The sequence below is a fragment of the Parambassis ranga genome, chromosome 4 (genome assembly GCF_900634625.1).
Source record: "Parambassis ranga chromosome 4, fParRan2.1, whole genome shotgun sequence".
Classification (NCBI taxonomy): domain Eukaryota; kingdom Metazoa; phylum Chordata; class Actinopteri; family Ambassidae; genus Parambassis; species Parambassis ranga.
In genome coordinates this window covers 24,393,059-24,407,454 of record NC_041025.1, presented here as the reverse complement: position 1 = coordinate 24,407,454, position 14,396 = coordinate 24,393,059, and the positions used below count along the sequence as shown (strand labels likewise).

General features: G+C 47.7%; 2 protein-coding genes across 2 annotated transcripts in view; both read right to left on the bottom strand.

Moving 5' to 3' along the window:
- Positions 1–1,173: 1,173 nt before the first annotated feature.
- On the bottom strand, positions 1,174–6,072 carry rtca (RNA 3'-terminal phosphate cyclase). The gene is made up of 11 exons (XM_028404124.1): positions 5,925–6,072; positions 5,681–5,781; positions 5,044–5,187; positions 4,820–4,943; positions 4,088–4,146; positions 3,874–4,015; positions 3,562–3,683; positions 3,286–3,344; positions 1,696–1,790; positions 1,521–1,625; positions 1,174–1,428 (listed from the first exon to the last, which is right to left on the bottom strand). The coding sequence occupies exons 1-11, from the start codon at positions 5,973–5,975 to the stop codon at positions 1,330–1,332; spliced, it is 1,101 nt and encodes a 366-aa protein (XP_028259925.1). The 5' UTR covers positions 5,976–6,072; the 3' UTR covers positions 1,174–1,329.
- Positions 6,073–13,664: 7,592 nt separating this feature from the next.
- Positions 13,665–14,396, bottom strand: part of LOC114434993 (uncharacterized) — a 3,392-nt gene continuing 2,660 nt past the window's right edge. The window contains exons 4-5 of the mRNA XM_028404480.1: positions 14,129–14,234; positions 13,665–13,852 (exon numbers count right to left, since the gene is read on the bottom strand). Of these exons, the coding sequence (XP_028260281.1) occupies positions 13,738–13,852; positions 14,129–14,234 (221 nt within the window). The 3' untranslated portion in view covers positions 13,665–13,737. The remainder of the gene's footprint in view (positions 13,853–14,128; positions 14,235–14,396) is intronic.

Below are 14,396 nucleotides of genomic sequence, written 5' to 3'. Positions count from 1 at the left end.
CTCCTGACATCATGGAAACAAGACGGCGGCCGCAGGAAGTCCACGTTCAGCAGGGGGTTCGGAAAAGGTCACCTGTTCTCATCCCGGACAGCCTCGTCCTCATCTCTCCTTCCACCTAAGGGAGACTACAGCACCCAGAATTCCACTACATCCACCAGCTGCAGACAGACAGCTGACAGCGGTCCAACGGGACATTATCTCTGCCACAAGAGCGTCACGTCTGAGATCTGCGTGTTCATAAAATACAGTTTTCAAGGAGTTGAGAAATTATGTAAACAAAAATGTAGGAACTCTGACTAAAGAAGTATGAAATCCCAGTAAAGACTACTGTACTGTGGAAACTTGCTGCAGAAACACATGCTGTGGAAACTGTGGACACCGTCTGCTTAAAGTGGTGCCTTCAATCAGAGCATGAACAATAAAACAATAAATGATAATAAACTGTTTTTCTACAAAAGCCATAACTGCACTGAACACTTGTCATTTAGAACGCTGCTTCTAATCACACAGAGCCACACTTAAAAAAATATTTGAAAACCATATTTACTTTCTAAAAAAATAATTATATAAATATTATATATACATATTTATATAAAAATATTATATTTAAAAAATTATATTTACTTTCTAAAAAAATAATTATATAAATATTATATATACATATTTATATAAAAATATTATATTAAAAATATAAACATTAAAAAATATTTTCATTCTAAAAAAATAATTATATAAATATTATATATATATTTATATACAAAAAAACTAAATACAAAATGTCCCCTCTGTGAGCCGCCGCCTTACCGTGGTGCAGGGGTTTGAGTGCCCAAATGATCCTAGGAGCTATGTTGCAGGCAGCAGGGCCTCCCAAAGCAAACAGTTCCCAGGTGACGGGCCAGACCAAGAGCAGTTCAAAAACCCCTAAACCCCCAAAAATACAAGACCCACTGGCTTTATCCTCAGCAGAGCAGCACAACCTGCAGGCATCACCAGCCGATCACAGATGTGTTGATTATTTGAAGATGCTTTGGGCTCTTTTGTTTCGGTGTCATGGCGTTTTTAATGCTCCTGCTGCATTGTGGGAAACGGCCTCAGCACCGACTGATGAAACCGAAAAGTAAAAACCTGTGCGTCGGATTTAAAAACAGGCAGAAACGTGCGTCAACGTTGGAAACAGTTTATTTATTTATTACAGTATTTAAGGAAAAACCCTGAGAGACAGAAGCTAAGAGGGTCGGCCATGGCGGGAGCAGCTATCAAGTCCAGTAGAGAGACGAGTGAGTGTTCAGTGTGTGCAGTGTGTGTTCAGTGTGTGCAGTGAGTGGTGGGCTACAGGTGGGGGTTAGTCGCTCCTGATCCTTGACATTCGATGATGTAGTTGACGTTGCTGCTCAGCTCGTCTTCGCACTTCGTTATTGTGAACTTAGCCTGCGAACACAACAGCACACAGGTCAGTGTGTGAACATCAGTGTGTGAACATCAGCGTCCTGTCAGACTCTGAAAGAAGAAACATGTCCGACCTGAGTCAGCTGCTCTGCCATGTGAATGGCCGTCTGTGTGTGCAGCGTCACGACACCGGTTCGGATCCGAGACGTTCCCTTCGCCAACGCCATGAAGATGATGAGCTGAGGAGGAAGAAAAGGTGAGAGCGAGGCCGCCGTGAGGTCACCAGGTGTGTGTGTGTGTGTGTCTTACCTGGTCCTGCAGAAACTCGTCTACACAGCCATTGTGTCTGATGTTTCTCAGCAACATCTCAGCAGCTTCAATACCCACTTTATCTGCGTACACACCTGAAACATACACACAGGCGTTTACAGCAGTGCCCTCACACCTGATTGGTCGGTCCAGATGTCAATCAAAAGATGTTTTCTAGCAAACACTTCAGTGGAGTGGACACAACAAAGACCAGAGTTCCTGAAAAAAATGTTTTTACTTGACTGTCCCTTTGTGTCTCAGAGGTGTGTTTGTGTCTCAGAGGTGTGTTTGTGTCTCTGTGTCTCAGAGGTGTGTTTGTGTTTCTGTTTGTGTCTCAGAGGTGTGTTTGTGTCTCAGTGTGTGTTTGTGTCTCAGTGTGTGTTTGTGTCTCAGTGTGTCTCTGAGGTGTGTTTGTGTCTCAGTGTGTCTCTGAGGTGTGTTTGTGTCTCAGTGTGTGTTTGTGTCTCAGTGTGTCTCTGAGGTGTGTTTGTGTCTCAGTGTGTGTTCGTGTCTTAGAGGTGTGTTTGTGTCTCTGTGTCTCAGAGGTGTGTTTGTGTTTCTGTTTGTGTCTCAGAGGTGTGTTTGTGTCTCAGCGTGTCTCTGAGGTGTGTTTGTGTCTCAGTGTGTGTTTGTGTCTCAGTGTGTCTGAGGTGTGTTTGTGTCTCAGTGTGTGTTTGTGTCTCAGTGTGTCTGAGGTGTGTTTGTGTCTCAGTGTGTCTCTGAGGTGTGTTTGTGTCTGTGTGTCTCTGACTGTGTGTCTCTGAGGTGCGTTTGTGTCTCTGTGTGTCTCTGAGGTGCGTTTGTGTCTCCGTTTGTCTCTGAGGTGTGTTTGTGTCTCCGTTTGTGCCTCCGAGGTGTGTTTGTGTCTCAGTGTGTGTTTGTGTCTCTGAGGTGTGTTTGAGTCTCAGTGTGTCTCTGAGGTGTGTTTGTGTCTCAGCGTGTCTCTGAGGTGTGTTTGTGTCTCTGAGGTGTGTTTGTGTCTCAGCGTGTCTCTGAGGTGTGTTTGTGTCTCAGCGTGTCTCTGAGGTGTGTTTGTGTCTCAGTGTGTCTCTGAGGTGTGTTTGTGTCTCAGTGTGTGTTTGTGTCTCAGCGTGTCTCTGAGGTGTGTTTGTGTCTCAGTGTGTCTCTGAGGTGTGTTTTTGTGTGTTTGTGTCTCAGCGTGTCTCTGAGGTGTGTTTGTGTCTCAGCGTGTCTCAGAGGTGTGTTTGTGTCTCAGTGTGTCTCTGAGGTGTGTTTGTGTCTCTGTGTGTCTCTGAGGTGTGTTTGTGTCTCTGAGGTGTGTTTGTGTCTCAGTGTGTCTCTGAGGTGTGTTTGTGTCTCAGTGTGTCTCTGAGGTGTGTTTGTGTCTCTGTGTGTCTCTGAGGTGTGTTTGTGTCTCAGTGTGTCTCTGAGGTGTGTTTGCGTCTCTGAGGTGTGTTTGTGTCTCTGAGGTGCGTTTGTGTCTCAGTGTGTCTCTGAGGTGTGTTTGTGTCTGTGTGTCTCTGAGGTGTGTTTGTGTCTCTGAGGTGTGTTTGTGTCTCAGTGTGTCTCTGAGGTGTGTCCTGTCTCGGGTGCATCGCTGCCACCTGCTGGTTCATGTGACCTCCTCACCTTTCTTTCCCAGAGCTGAGCCTGCAAACAGACAACCTGTTGACGACTCTGCGATGATTCTGAAACAGACGGCAGAAGAAGACCAATCAGAGAGTGGCGCCAGTTCTTTTTTAACCTTGATGACGCTGCGTTCACATCCTGTGGGAAACTCCACAGTCTAAGGGATTCAGTATGAAGGGTTCAAAGACTCTGTCACTCAGTGAGCTGCAGTATGTTCACATGATCATTTGTTCGGCCATCTTTGTGCAGTGATGTCATTGAGTGGGCGGGGCTTACAGAATGCCGTTCCCGTTCCCGCTGGCCTTGTCCTTCTCCTGGTGCGGCTGGATGTTGATGTAAAGTTCTTTGATTTCCTTCCTGATGGTTCGAACAGCAGCGGCCGACATGTCTTTAGCCAGCTGAGGACAAAGACACAAAGAGTCAATAAAACACACAACAAACAACTTCACACTGATCTGCTCATTTATACACTCACTGCTTTACTACCTGTATTATTGTTATGCTTTTGGCTCTTTAATGTGTGTCTGACTGCTAGATAAAGGCGTGATGTACAGTGTGTGTGTCTGTGTCTGTGATAGTGAACTTTACTTTGAAAGGCAACACTCCAGCAACGAACGCTCTGCCGTGGATCTTTGTGATGTTTCCTCTCTCCGTCATGACGACAGGCTGCAGCTCTTTGACCGGATTCACCGTCACCATCACCTCACCTCCACCTTTAGGGTAGAAGCCCCTGAAACAAAGACACACACACACTGAGACACACAGACACACACATCTATACTTTACTCCTCAGTGGACTGACCTCATTCTGATGTCACAGTCAAAATGAACTCCAAACTTCTCCACGATGGGCTTAAAGACCTGAAGAGGAGAAAAACTGAACGTAAACATACATGGAGTGATACTTTATAGATCTGAGGGGACGTTCAGGTAAACTGATGAATAAAGTAGATCATGTATCTGTGAATGTGCAGCGTGGAGGCAGGAGGACACACACTTCTGTGCTTTTGCTTCAGTGAAGGTGGAGTCCCCCTCTGTGTGTGTGTGTGTGTGCAGTCTGTGTGTGTGTGTGTGCGTGTGTGTGTGTGTGTGAGTGCAGTCAGTGTGTGTGAGTGCGGTCTGTGTGTGTGTGTGCGGTCTGTGTGTGTGTGTGTGCAGTCTGTGTGTGTGTGTGTGTGTGTGTGTGCGGTCTGTGTGTGTGTGTGTGCAGTGTGTGTGTGTGTGTGCAGTCTGTGTGTGTGTGTGTGCAGTCTGTGTGTGTGTGTGTGCAGTCTGTGTGTGTGCAGTCTGTGTGTGTGTGTGTGCAGTCTGTGTGTGTGTAGTCTGTGTGTGTGTGTGTGTGTGTGTGTGAGTGTGTGTGTGAGTGCGGTCAGTGTGTGTGTGTGCGGTGTGTGTGTGTGTGTGCGGTCTGTGTGTGTGTGTGCGGTCTGTGTGTGTGAGTGCGGTCTGTGTGTGTGTGTGCAGTCTGTGTGTGTGTGCGTGTGTGTGTGTGTGTGTGTGTGAGTGCGGTCTGTGTGTGTCTGTGTGTGTGTACCTTGACAGTGTAGTCAACCTGAGGAGCCATCTCTGCGTTGGTCCCCCCCTTCAGACAGAGTTGTGAGGCAGCGTCAGCATACAGCGCACAGGGCAGAGCTACCTGCAGCAGCAGACACACACTCCTGACACACACACACACACACACATTAGAGTCTATATAACAGGAGGAGTCCATCAGCAGCTACACCCCCAGGCCCGACAGGGCGGCTGAGTCGGCCTCACCCTGCTGTCTGCGTGTCGGCCGTGTGGTTTCCAGACTGGATCTTCCCCGGAGTCAGGCTGACGTCAGTGGAGCCGATGCTGGCTCCCTGCAGACCGCCGGAACACAGGTCTGAGACCAGCTGCAGGCCGCTCAGGTGCTGTGGTCTGAACACACACACACAGACACAGACTTTATAAATTCTGACCAGACTCAGAGCTGTAACATGTCCATGTCTCCTTTCTGCCTTTAACAATAACATCAGTAGACCAGCACTGATGGAGCTGACGGTGCTGAGGACGCTGCACTGCGGCTCATTTTCTGATGTAAGTATTGATCTGTGATCAGAGCTGGAGGATCCATCAGCCATGTTTCCCTTCAGTGACGCTCTCCTGATCAGACGCATCATGGAGTCAGATCTGCGTCTTTATCCCTGCGGAGGAGGATGCACATTGTCCGCGCACAAAGTTTCTCATCAGCCCCATCCCGCTGGAAGCGGAACCTTTCGGCTGCTGGTGGCCAGCGGGGAGAGAGTACAGCAACACTAACAGCAGAGGCGTCATGTTTTCTTTGTTAATATGTGCTGAGTAACTTAGCCGATGAATCAACTTCAATGAATAGGCTAACGTTAGCCTGCTAGCCGCGGCGCCGCGAACCCACCTGAGCCCCGGCGTGCTCCTGCCGGCTCGGATTTTGGTGATTTTGATGGAGGAGCCGGTGATGCAGCTGAGCGCCGCGGAGACCCTCAGGATCTGTCCGCCCTGCAGAGAACCGACACCGGGGAAGAGAACGGACAACAGTGAGGTCAGAACCGGCTGCTAGCCGCGGCAGTTAGCCTTGTGTTAGCCCGAACAACAGCAGGCTGCGCCGCCGTGTGTCTGCGGAATAAAGTGTGAGAACTCACTCCCTCCATCACGCTGCCGTCTATCTCCAGCGCCGCAGAGTCCATCTTCATTCGAAACGCGCACCGTGAACTTTGATTCAGACGCTGCGGCTCTTCTCTCTTCACGCTCTTCTTCTTCTTCTTCTGCTTTGAGATTCTGCTGCCACTTCCGCTCTGCCCTTCAAAATAAAAGCACTTCCGGCTTACTGCCGAGCACAAACCCTCAATTTACAGAACTTCACAGTAACGTTACATTTTTAAAACACAGACATGCAGTCATGTTACAACTTCTTCTACACATGTACACACACATACATGTGGAGATTTGGCTGTTGAAGCTGTGTGACTTAAATCACAGTTTATTTCAGTTTAATTTGAAATTTGTATTTTTCTGCTTTTTTGCTGCTCTGATTGGTTCTGGTGTGTTTTTGATGATGATGATGATGATGATGATGATGATATTCCTGTGTTTGTGTTGAAATATGATTTGATTAAAGTATGCTTTCCTAACCACTAAGCATGTTTGTATATACAACTTTACCATAAACACTGATGTAAACACTGACAGTGTCCTGGAGGCTGTGATGATGGACCAATGTGTAATAGTCCTGTGTGACATGAAGTCCAGTGATTGTTTTAATAACCACATTAAAGAGTCTTGGAAAGATCTGTGTGCTCCCTGTTTGCTCAGCAGATGGCGCCGTGGAGCCGAGGTGGTTGTGACGGTACCAGCGGTGACTCCAGCACAAAGCTGCTGTTACTGAATGACTGATTGAAAGAAATCCTCCTTTACTGTGTAATGAAAGCTGCTCTGTGTGTGTCTCTGTGTGTCAGAATCAGAAATACTTTATTGATCCCAGGGGGATTGCTTTCATTCCAGGTGCTCCATGTATACTCAAAAAAGACAGGTTAGAATTAAAGCTGCAAGCAGCATTGCGGGCCCTCGCAGACCTTGCGATCCGCGGGGTCATCGCAGTCTTCTCTCCTATGCTGTTCTCCTCTCATTTCCACAGATGTACAACAAACACATGTTTACAACCAAACTTTCCTGCTACCAGTAGGTGTCGCTATGACCGTATCATCCTATTAGCATATATATCTGTTCAGACTCGGGTCCATAGCAGTACTGTAAGATTTTGTCCACATTGCATAAAGTATATGGGTAGTACTGCATAAAACACAGCGAGTTCCTTTGTAATGGCGAATGGTCAACTTTGAGGCCACTCCCCCGCCACACGGTAATACTTTTGAAAGAGTTTTGGAATGCGTCTATTCCCTATGGTGTCCTGAGTGGACACAGTGAATTTCAGCTCAATTGGATGAAGTATGCGAGGCGTGAAAAGTTTGGCAGCAGGGTCACACATAGGCAAAAAATGGCCACAAAAGTCAAAATGGCGGACTTCCTGTTGGGTTTGGAGGGGGGGTCCAAGAGACTTTGTTGTGCGTCTTGAGGTGATACATATGTGTGCTAATTCTCATGATCCTGTGTCAAACCGGCCAGAGGGGGTACGCGTTGGGGGCGCTATAGAGCCATTTTTATATGTGCATTTCAAACGTCAGCAAATTTCAAAATTTTTCGGGCAAATGAATTTTTCTACCAAGTTTGGTGAGTTTTTGGGCATGTTAAGGCCCCCAAAAATGCGATCTCGGGGGGGGGGGGGGGGGGGGGGGGGAATAATAATAATCCTAAGGGTTTCAATAGGGCTCTTGCACCATTCGGTGCTCGGGCCCTAAGGTAAAGTAATAAGCGTAAAATTAAAATAAAATCTAATAAATTCTAAACATTAATAAACATTCAAGTAAAATCCTGGCAAGTGAAGACTGAAGTCATATATAATACAACTTGTACCGTGTGCAGTAAAATCTTGTCTGAATAAATCCAATATGGAAATGATTACAAGACAGTGTGTTAGATCTGATCTCAGAGGGAGGGAGGAGTTTGATGGCCACAGGGAGGAGGGACCCAAGCCGTCGCTTGACACTGCACACTGCTGTCAGGAACTCTGGCTCCGCCCCCACGGACCAGTTTATTGAGTCTGTTCGTGTCCGCTGCTTTCAGTCTGCAGCCTCAGCACACGACAGCGACCACAGACCATCAAAAATCCTCCGCATAGTCCGACAGATGTTAAAGGACCGGATCCTCAGCAAAGTGTTGTTACAGCGCGCGAGCTGACAGCCGCTCACTCAGGTACCGTCGGCTCTCCTGGAGAACCATGAGAACCATGAGAACCATGAGAACCGGGATCCTCTTCTGCAGCCTCACGGGTGTGTTCACGGCGCGCGACTGTCCTGCGTGGGTTTGTGTGGTGTTACGTCACAGTGTGTGTGTGTGTGTGTGTGTCCCTGCAGATTGTGTATGGTTTCATGTTGCTTTCTTCCTCCTGTCATGTTTTACTGTCACGCGCGTCTTGCTGGGAGTTCCCGGCGCGTCAGTGTGTGTGTGTGTGTGTGCGCGCGCGCTCCAGCTATCCTTGTGAGAACCAGGCCATTGAAGGGAGGCTTTTCCTCTCTCACCTGGTCCCCAGCTGGAGCTTGGGTTTAGGTTTAGGTCCCTGTTACACTGAGGTCACATCAGGGTCTGTGCTGTGCTCATGTCCTGTAGCATCATTTTACAGCCTGATTCAGCTCAGATTACATTTATTTATTGTATTTTAGTCCAGTGCACGCTTCTTATTGTTACTTGTTGTATGTTTTATGTGAATCACTGAGGAAGATTCATTCTAATGAAACCTCAAACACAACTCTGATTCTGTACAGTGGTGCTTCCAAAGATAGCTGTACAAGCTTGTGTGTGTGTGTGTGCATTACAGCTGTGTGTGGTTATGTACGTAGTCCATGGTGTTGTGGTGAGTAGGTTAAAAAGGAAACCTCCACCATAGCGCGGGCGGTGACTCATGTCTTTAGCACAGAGCAGGTCAGTCAGAGTGCAGAGTGCAGTGGGATGTTCGCATGTCCTCACACGGGCCGTGTGTTCGTCAGGTGTCTCATTTTATTGTAACCACCCCTGAAGGTGCTCAGCTGATTACACACAGACAGATCTCTAACGTTAAAGCAAACAGAGTAATCAGAGTATCTGCATCAGACAGCTCAGCACCGTCACATTTCAGAGAGGGTAACCTCATTCAGAGGGAATCAAAGGACCGGACGTTTCTGAATATATATTCTGATTAGAAAAAAGTGAGTAGGGAGGTGGAGCAGGGGGCGCTGACACTTTGCACGTTGCATCAGCTGCAGGTTGCTAGGTGACAGGAGCAGCACGTGGTAAACAGGAAGTGCTTCACTTGTAACCACCATGGGACAACGGAGAGCTCTGTGAGGTCGTCTGTTATTTTATGGCATCTCAGGAATAACAGTGTGTTTCTGTGTGTCTCTGTGTGTGTCCCTGTGTGTCCCTGTGTGTGTCTCTGTGTGTGTCCCTGTGTGTCCCTGTGTGTGTCCCTGTGTGTCCCTGTGTCTGTCTGTGTGTGTCTCTGTGTGTGTCTCTGTGTGTCTGTCTGTGTGTGTCTCTGTGTGTGTCCCTGTGTGTCCCTGTGTGTGTCCCTGTGTGTCCCTGTGTGTGTCTCAGGTGTCCTGCCTCTGCTCCTCTGTCCTCTGCCTGCAGCAGCTCCATCTCCTCTGAACTGCAGCGTCTCTCACACACACAGCGGCTTCAGGTACCAGCTGTCTGACCCCCCCAACTCCTCCAGCTGCATCACGTACTGGGAGGACCAGAACGTAAGTCCACGCCCCCCCCCCCCCCAGGTTGGGTTTCAGGGAGGACATTTATGTCATATGAACAAAGCCGACAGGAGACCACAGACACCACATCCTGACACTGCACATAGAAACTGACTGTGTTGTGTTGTGTCTTGTTATTTCTGTGTAAAAACCACAGCAGACTGTAACACTGTGTGTGTGTGTGTGTGTGTGTGTGTGTGTGTGTGTGTGTGTGTGTGTGTGTGTGTGTGTGTGTGTGTGTGTGTGTGTGTCTGCCACGCCCACATTTGATGTTTTACGATCCTGTAATGTGACAGAATCACTTCAGTGTGCGGCCCTGTGTCAGTTTGTTTAACTGATCACTGCTGATAAGGCGCTAAGAGGCGGGATACAAACAGATTAAATAGAGATTAACAGATTAACAGAGCAGATACAATAAAGCCAGTTTAAATAATCTATGAAGACGAAGCTGCACCTGTGGAGCTTAGACTAAACAAACAGAATGAGCATCTGTTTATTTTTCAGAAGACTTCCATCGCCTACAACAATCTGACGGATGAGCATCTGGTCCAGAGCCGGACGGACCGGTCCATCACCCTGACTGACTGCAGAGACGGCGTGCGATACGGCAGGGATTGTTCAGGGGTAAAATATGAGCTGAAGCAGAACTGTAACTCTCGGTACACACACCGGGTTTATCAGAGGGCACATGCTAACGTTAGCACGCTCACCATTCAACCCGTGGTTCAGAACAAAGACTCACGGTTCTTTCCACCGACAGACCGTCACAAACATTTGATGTTTACAGGAATCTATTTTTAGCACTAACTAAAAACCACTTCCTCTCTTTCCTTAAGGTCGTGGAGGAAGCTGTGTGCAGAGGTGTTTACACACACACACACACACACACACTCTCTCTCACACACACACACAGACCATACAGCCATTTCCAGGTAAATACAGTGAATGCTCCTCTGCTCATTCTTCTTGTCTTTCAGTGAACTGCAGCCTTTATGATGATGATGATGCTCCGCCGGTCACCGGTGAGTCCTTGAGATTCACAGGAAGTCGTCCAGAGAGCTGTTTTCACCTCTATGATCAGTCAGTGATTGGTGTGAATGATGATAAATGGTGAACGCCTGTTCTGGTCTCAGGTTTTAGAGCAGGAATAAAAGTCCCCCTTCTCAGTGTGATCTCTGTCGTTATATTGAGCATTTGATTGTCACCGCACTGCTGCTGAGCCACATTCCATAATTCTGTTATCACCTCGCCCTGCTGCCGACTGCCCCACCCTACAAACAGCAGCGTACTGACTGTGTTTTTAATAACATGGTTCAACAGTCCAGGAGTCGTCTACAGAGAGTTTCACAGGTTCTTAAAAAGTTCTCTGGGTCACCTTCCAGCTAGAGGTTTGTAGTCTTCTCTGTGTTTCCGCTCCAAGGCTGTCAGGAAGGTTTACATGTCTTTAAAGGTGGTGCTGGAGGTGGAGTGAGCAGGTGACGGGTGGTGTTCGGACGGTTTTTAAGAAGTCTTTGAGGTTAGGTATGTGTCACCCAAAACAAGTCCCACAGAAGGTTTTAAACCTCTAGAAAGGTCTTGAAGGAGTTCCTGCTGACCCATGTTGAGGTCTTCAGAGGCCGCCTCTAGTGGACACAGGAGGAACTGCAGAATTTGAAACCTTTACTCTAATATGGTCGATATGACGTTATCAGTATCAGCTCCAGTCCTCATCAGGTGAAACAGGTCAGACAGGCTCTGAGCACCCAGTCACTGCCCCCTCTTCTTTGTCTCTCAGGGATCTGCTTCAGCAGTCATTGGTGTACAGACAACTGGACTGGAGGACTCATCATTGGGGTTCTAGTCGGTGCCATAGTTCTCTGCCTGGTCATCAGGTTTGGCGTCTACAAGTGCAGAAGAAGACGGTCTTTATACACAGCAGCACATGAGCCGGACGACATGATGGAGGACAAGCCGGAGGCAGTGCCATGATCAGGCTGCAGTTTTAATGATTATATATATATTTATAAATATGTGGTGAATTATTTTTATATATTATTATAACACACAGCCTGCTCTCTCCATGAGAGGCCTTCAGAACAATCCAATGCCCTCTCACTCTTGTTGTCTAAGATCTGGTCAGCAGCAGGCCTGACGGGTCCATCTGAGAGGAAATCCTGTGAGTAATAAAAGAGAGAGATGATGAGGAGGAGTTGTTTTCATTGTGTCAGTAGAAGCACAGCAGTGTGGGTCAGAGCGGCCACATCTACAGAGACAGAAAATACAGGAAATTGAGTTGTAGCAGCAGCATATCAAAAAACAATGATGGCGGACGGCAGGAGTGACTTCCTGTCCCGGTCCTTGGAGCCGCGGGGCAGCAGGAGCTGTGGAGAGGGAGGAGGGACTGTCCATGATTGACAGCAGTTTAGCCAGCACTCTGTCCCTCGCCAGCTCCTCCAGGTCGGCGAGCTTAAAGCCAACCACAGACCCGCCTCTTTGATGAGTTTGTCCAGTCTGTTGGCGTCCTTTGCTTTGATGCCTGATCCCCAGCACAGCACAGCAGAGAAGATGCTGCTCGCCATGACAGACTGTAGGACATGTGGAGCATCCTGCTGCAGACACTGAAGGACCTGAGTCTCCTCAGGACGCACAGTCTGCTCACAGCCTTCCTGTAACAGCCTCAGTGTTTGTGGTCCACTCCAGTTTATGGTCCAGTTGGACCCCTAGGAATTTGTAAGATGAGAACAAAATCTACAAACACCCCGGCGGCTCAGGGAACTTCCTGTATCTGCTCATTGAGAGTTATTTTAATGACCTGGCAGCATCCTTCAGAAACAAACTGGCAAACAGGAAGTGACGAGGACTGAAACCAGGAGGTTAAGTTTTTATGCACAATGATATGTAACACAATGACGTACAACAGATCACACACAGTCATGATTGACAGGAAGACACCTTCTCATTTCCCTGCAGAGCTGCATGTGACCACAGGCTGATGAACAGGTTAAAACAGCTGAGCGGAGTCAGAGCTCACTGATGCTTTTATATTCACGTCCACACTCACACAAACATGTTATCATAGATACTGCAGGGTCCCCTTCAGTTTGGTGGGAGGTCTGAGGATGGATGGAGAAACACACACAGACACACACACACAGACACACACACACAGACACACTAAACACAGCACTGAGCAGCTGACAGGCTGGAACGGATGGCTGCACATACACAGCATGCATGTACACACACACACACACACACACAGACACACACACAGACACACACACAGAGACACACACACACAGACACACACAGAGACACACACAGACACACAGAGACACACACACACAGACACACACACAGACACACACACACACAGACTCACACACACAGACACAGACACACACACACTGGGATCAGGACTTTCAGTTTCTCTTGTCTGCAGTATTTAAAGTCCTTGTTTTATTTGTCATAGAAAAAATGCACGAATCATCCCAAAGCATCATGGGTCTGTTGTGTTGTTAACAGCTGCCTTGATGCCAGCACACCTGCTGTTACACCTGACCCCTGAGCTGCTGCTTCACCTTCGTCCTGTTCTTCAGAAGTTGATGCTTTAACAGACATCACATCAGTCTTTGTCTAAACATGCATCAGGTTTGAACTGCAGCTGATTTCCTCCTGAAAATCATGTAAGCATAAAAGCTGCGTTAGTCTTTATATTAAATCAATAAATTGCACAGTTGATGTTAGCAGCTTCTTTTCACTCTTACATTTATGACCACGGTGTCACATGTTTTGTGCTTCTGCCTTTTCTGACTGCCCCCCGTGCACCGACCTTAGCCTGAAGTAATGACCCGTGTGTTTGCTACACCTCCCTGACCTGTGCTTGTGTCCGTCCTCCGAAACCCGACAGACGTTCCTCTGAGACAGGAACTACTGACTATCTCTGAGTGTGAAGAGAGTCCAGTTCGCCCTCTCCTCTCAGACTAGAGTCTGGGTCTTGACCTTGGTCAGAAATCCTTCCTGCTGATTCAGATTTGAATTCAGAACAAAAACAAAAAAGACGCGTCACGTTTTTAACTTTAATACAGCAGCAGACGTGCGATCTTGTACACTGTTCTACTACAGTCAGCACTAAAGATCAGACTAGGAGGCCATTTTGAACAGCCTCCATCTCAGTTTCTGGGCTTTTGGTTGTAGCAGGCAAGAAGGTGGAGGAGTCAGAGGGGGTGGATGTGTTGGACTGACGGGTGGATCTGCAGAGAGAGAGAGAGAGAGAGAGAGAGACGTTCAGGAGCAAGCTGTGAAGCACCGTGCACTCTTTTCACTGCTGGCATCATGTTCAAAGTTCATAATGCTCAGATCCAACAGGGGGACTGTGAGAAGATGGAGGACGTGACGGGACATCAGGACATCAGGACATCTGGACATAAAGGCTGCAGCCATGTTTATGTCAGAGGAACAAAACTCCTCAGATCAGCTGTGTGTGTGTGTGACTGTACAATGTTTGTTAGTGGAGTGGGAACACATACCCACACTTTGGTAGCTTGTGTTTACAGTAATACAGCACACTGATGATGATGATGATGATGATGATGCCAATGACAATGAAGAAGATGGCAGCGGGACTCAGTGAATCTGTGAAAAACACAAACAGACCTCAGTGACAGCAAACAACACAACACAACACAACACAACACAACACAACACAACACAACACAACAACTGCTGCCTGGAACATGTCTTTGTATCTGTACGTTACTGTAATAGTTATGAGTGATGTATGTGCACGCCTTCAGA

Coding starts and splice junctions, on each gene's coding strand:
- rtca (XM_028404124.1), bottom strand. CDS start 5,975: ATGAAGATGGACTCTGCGGCGCTGGAGATAGACGGCAGCGTGATGGAG. Junction 1,791..3,285: donor CTCAGCTCTGGGAAAGAAAG/GTGAGGAGGTCA, acceptor TGTATGTTTCAG/GTGTGTACGCAGATAAAGTG. Junction 1,429..1,520: donor TGGCAGAGCAGCTGACTCAG/GTCGGACATGTT, acceptor TTGTGTTCGCAG/GCTAAGTTCACAATAACGAA.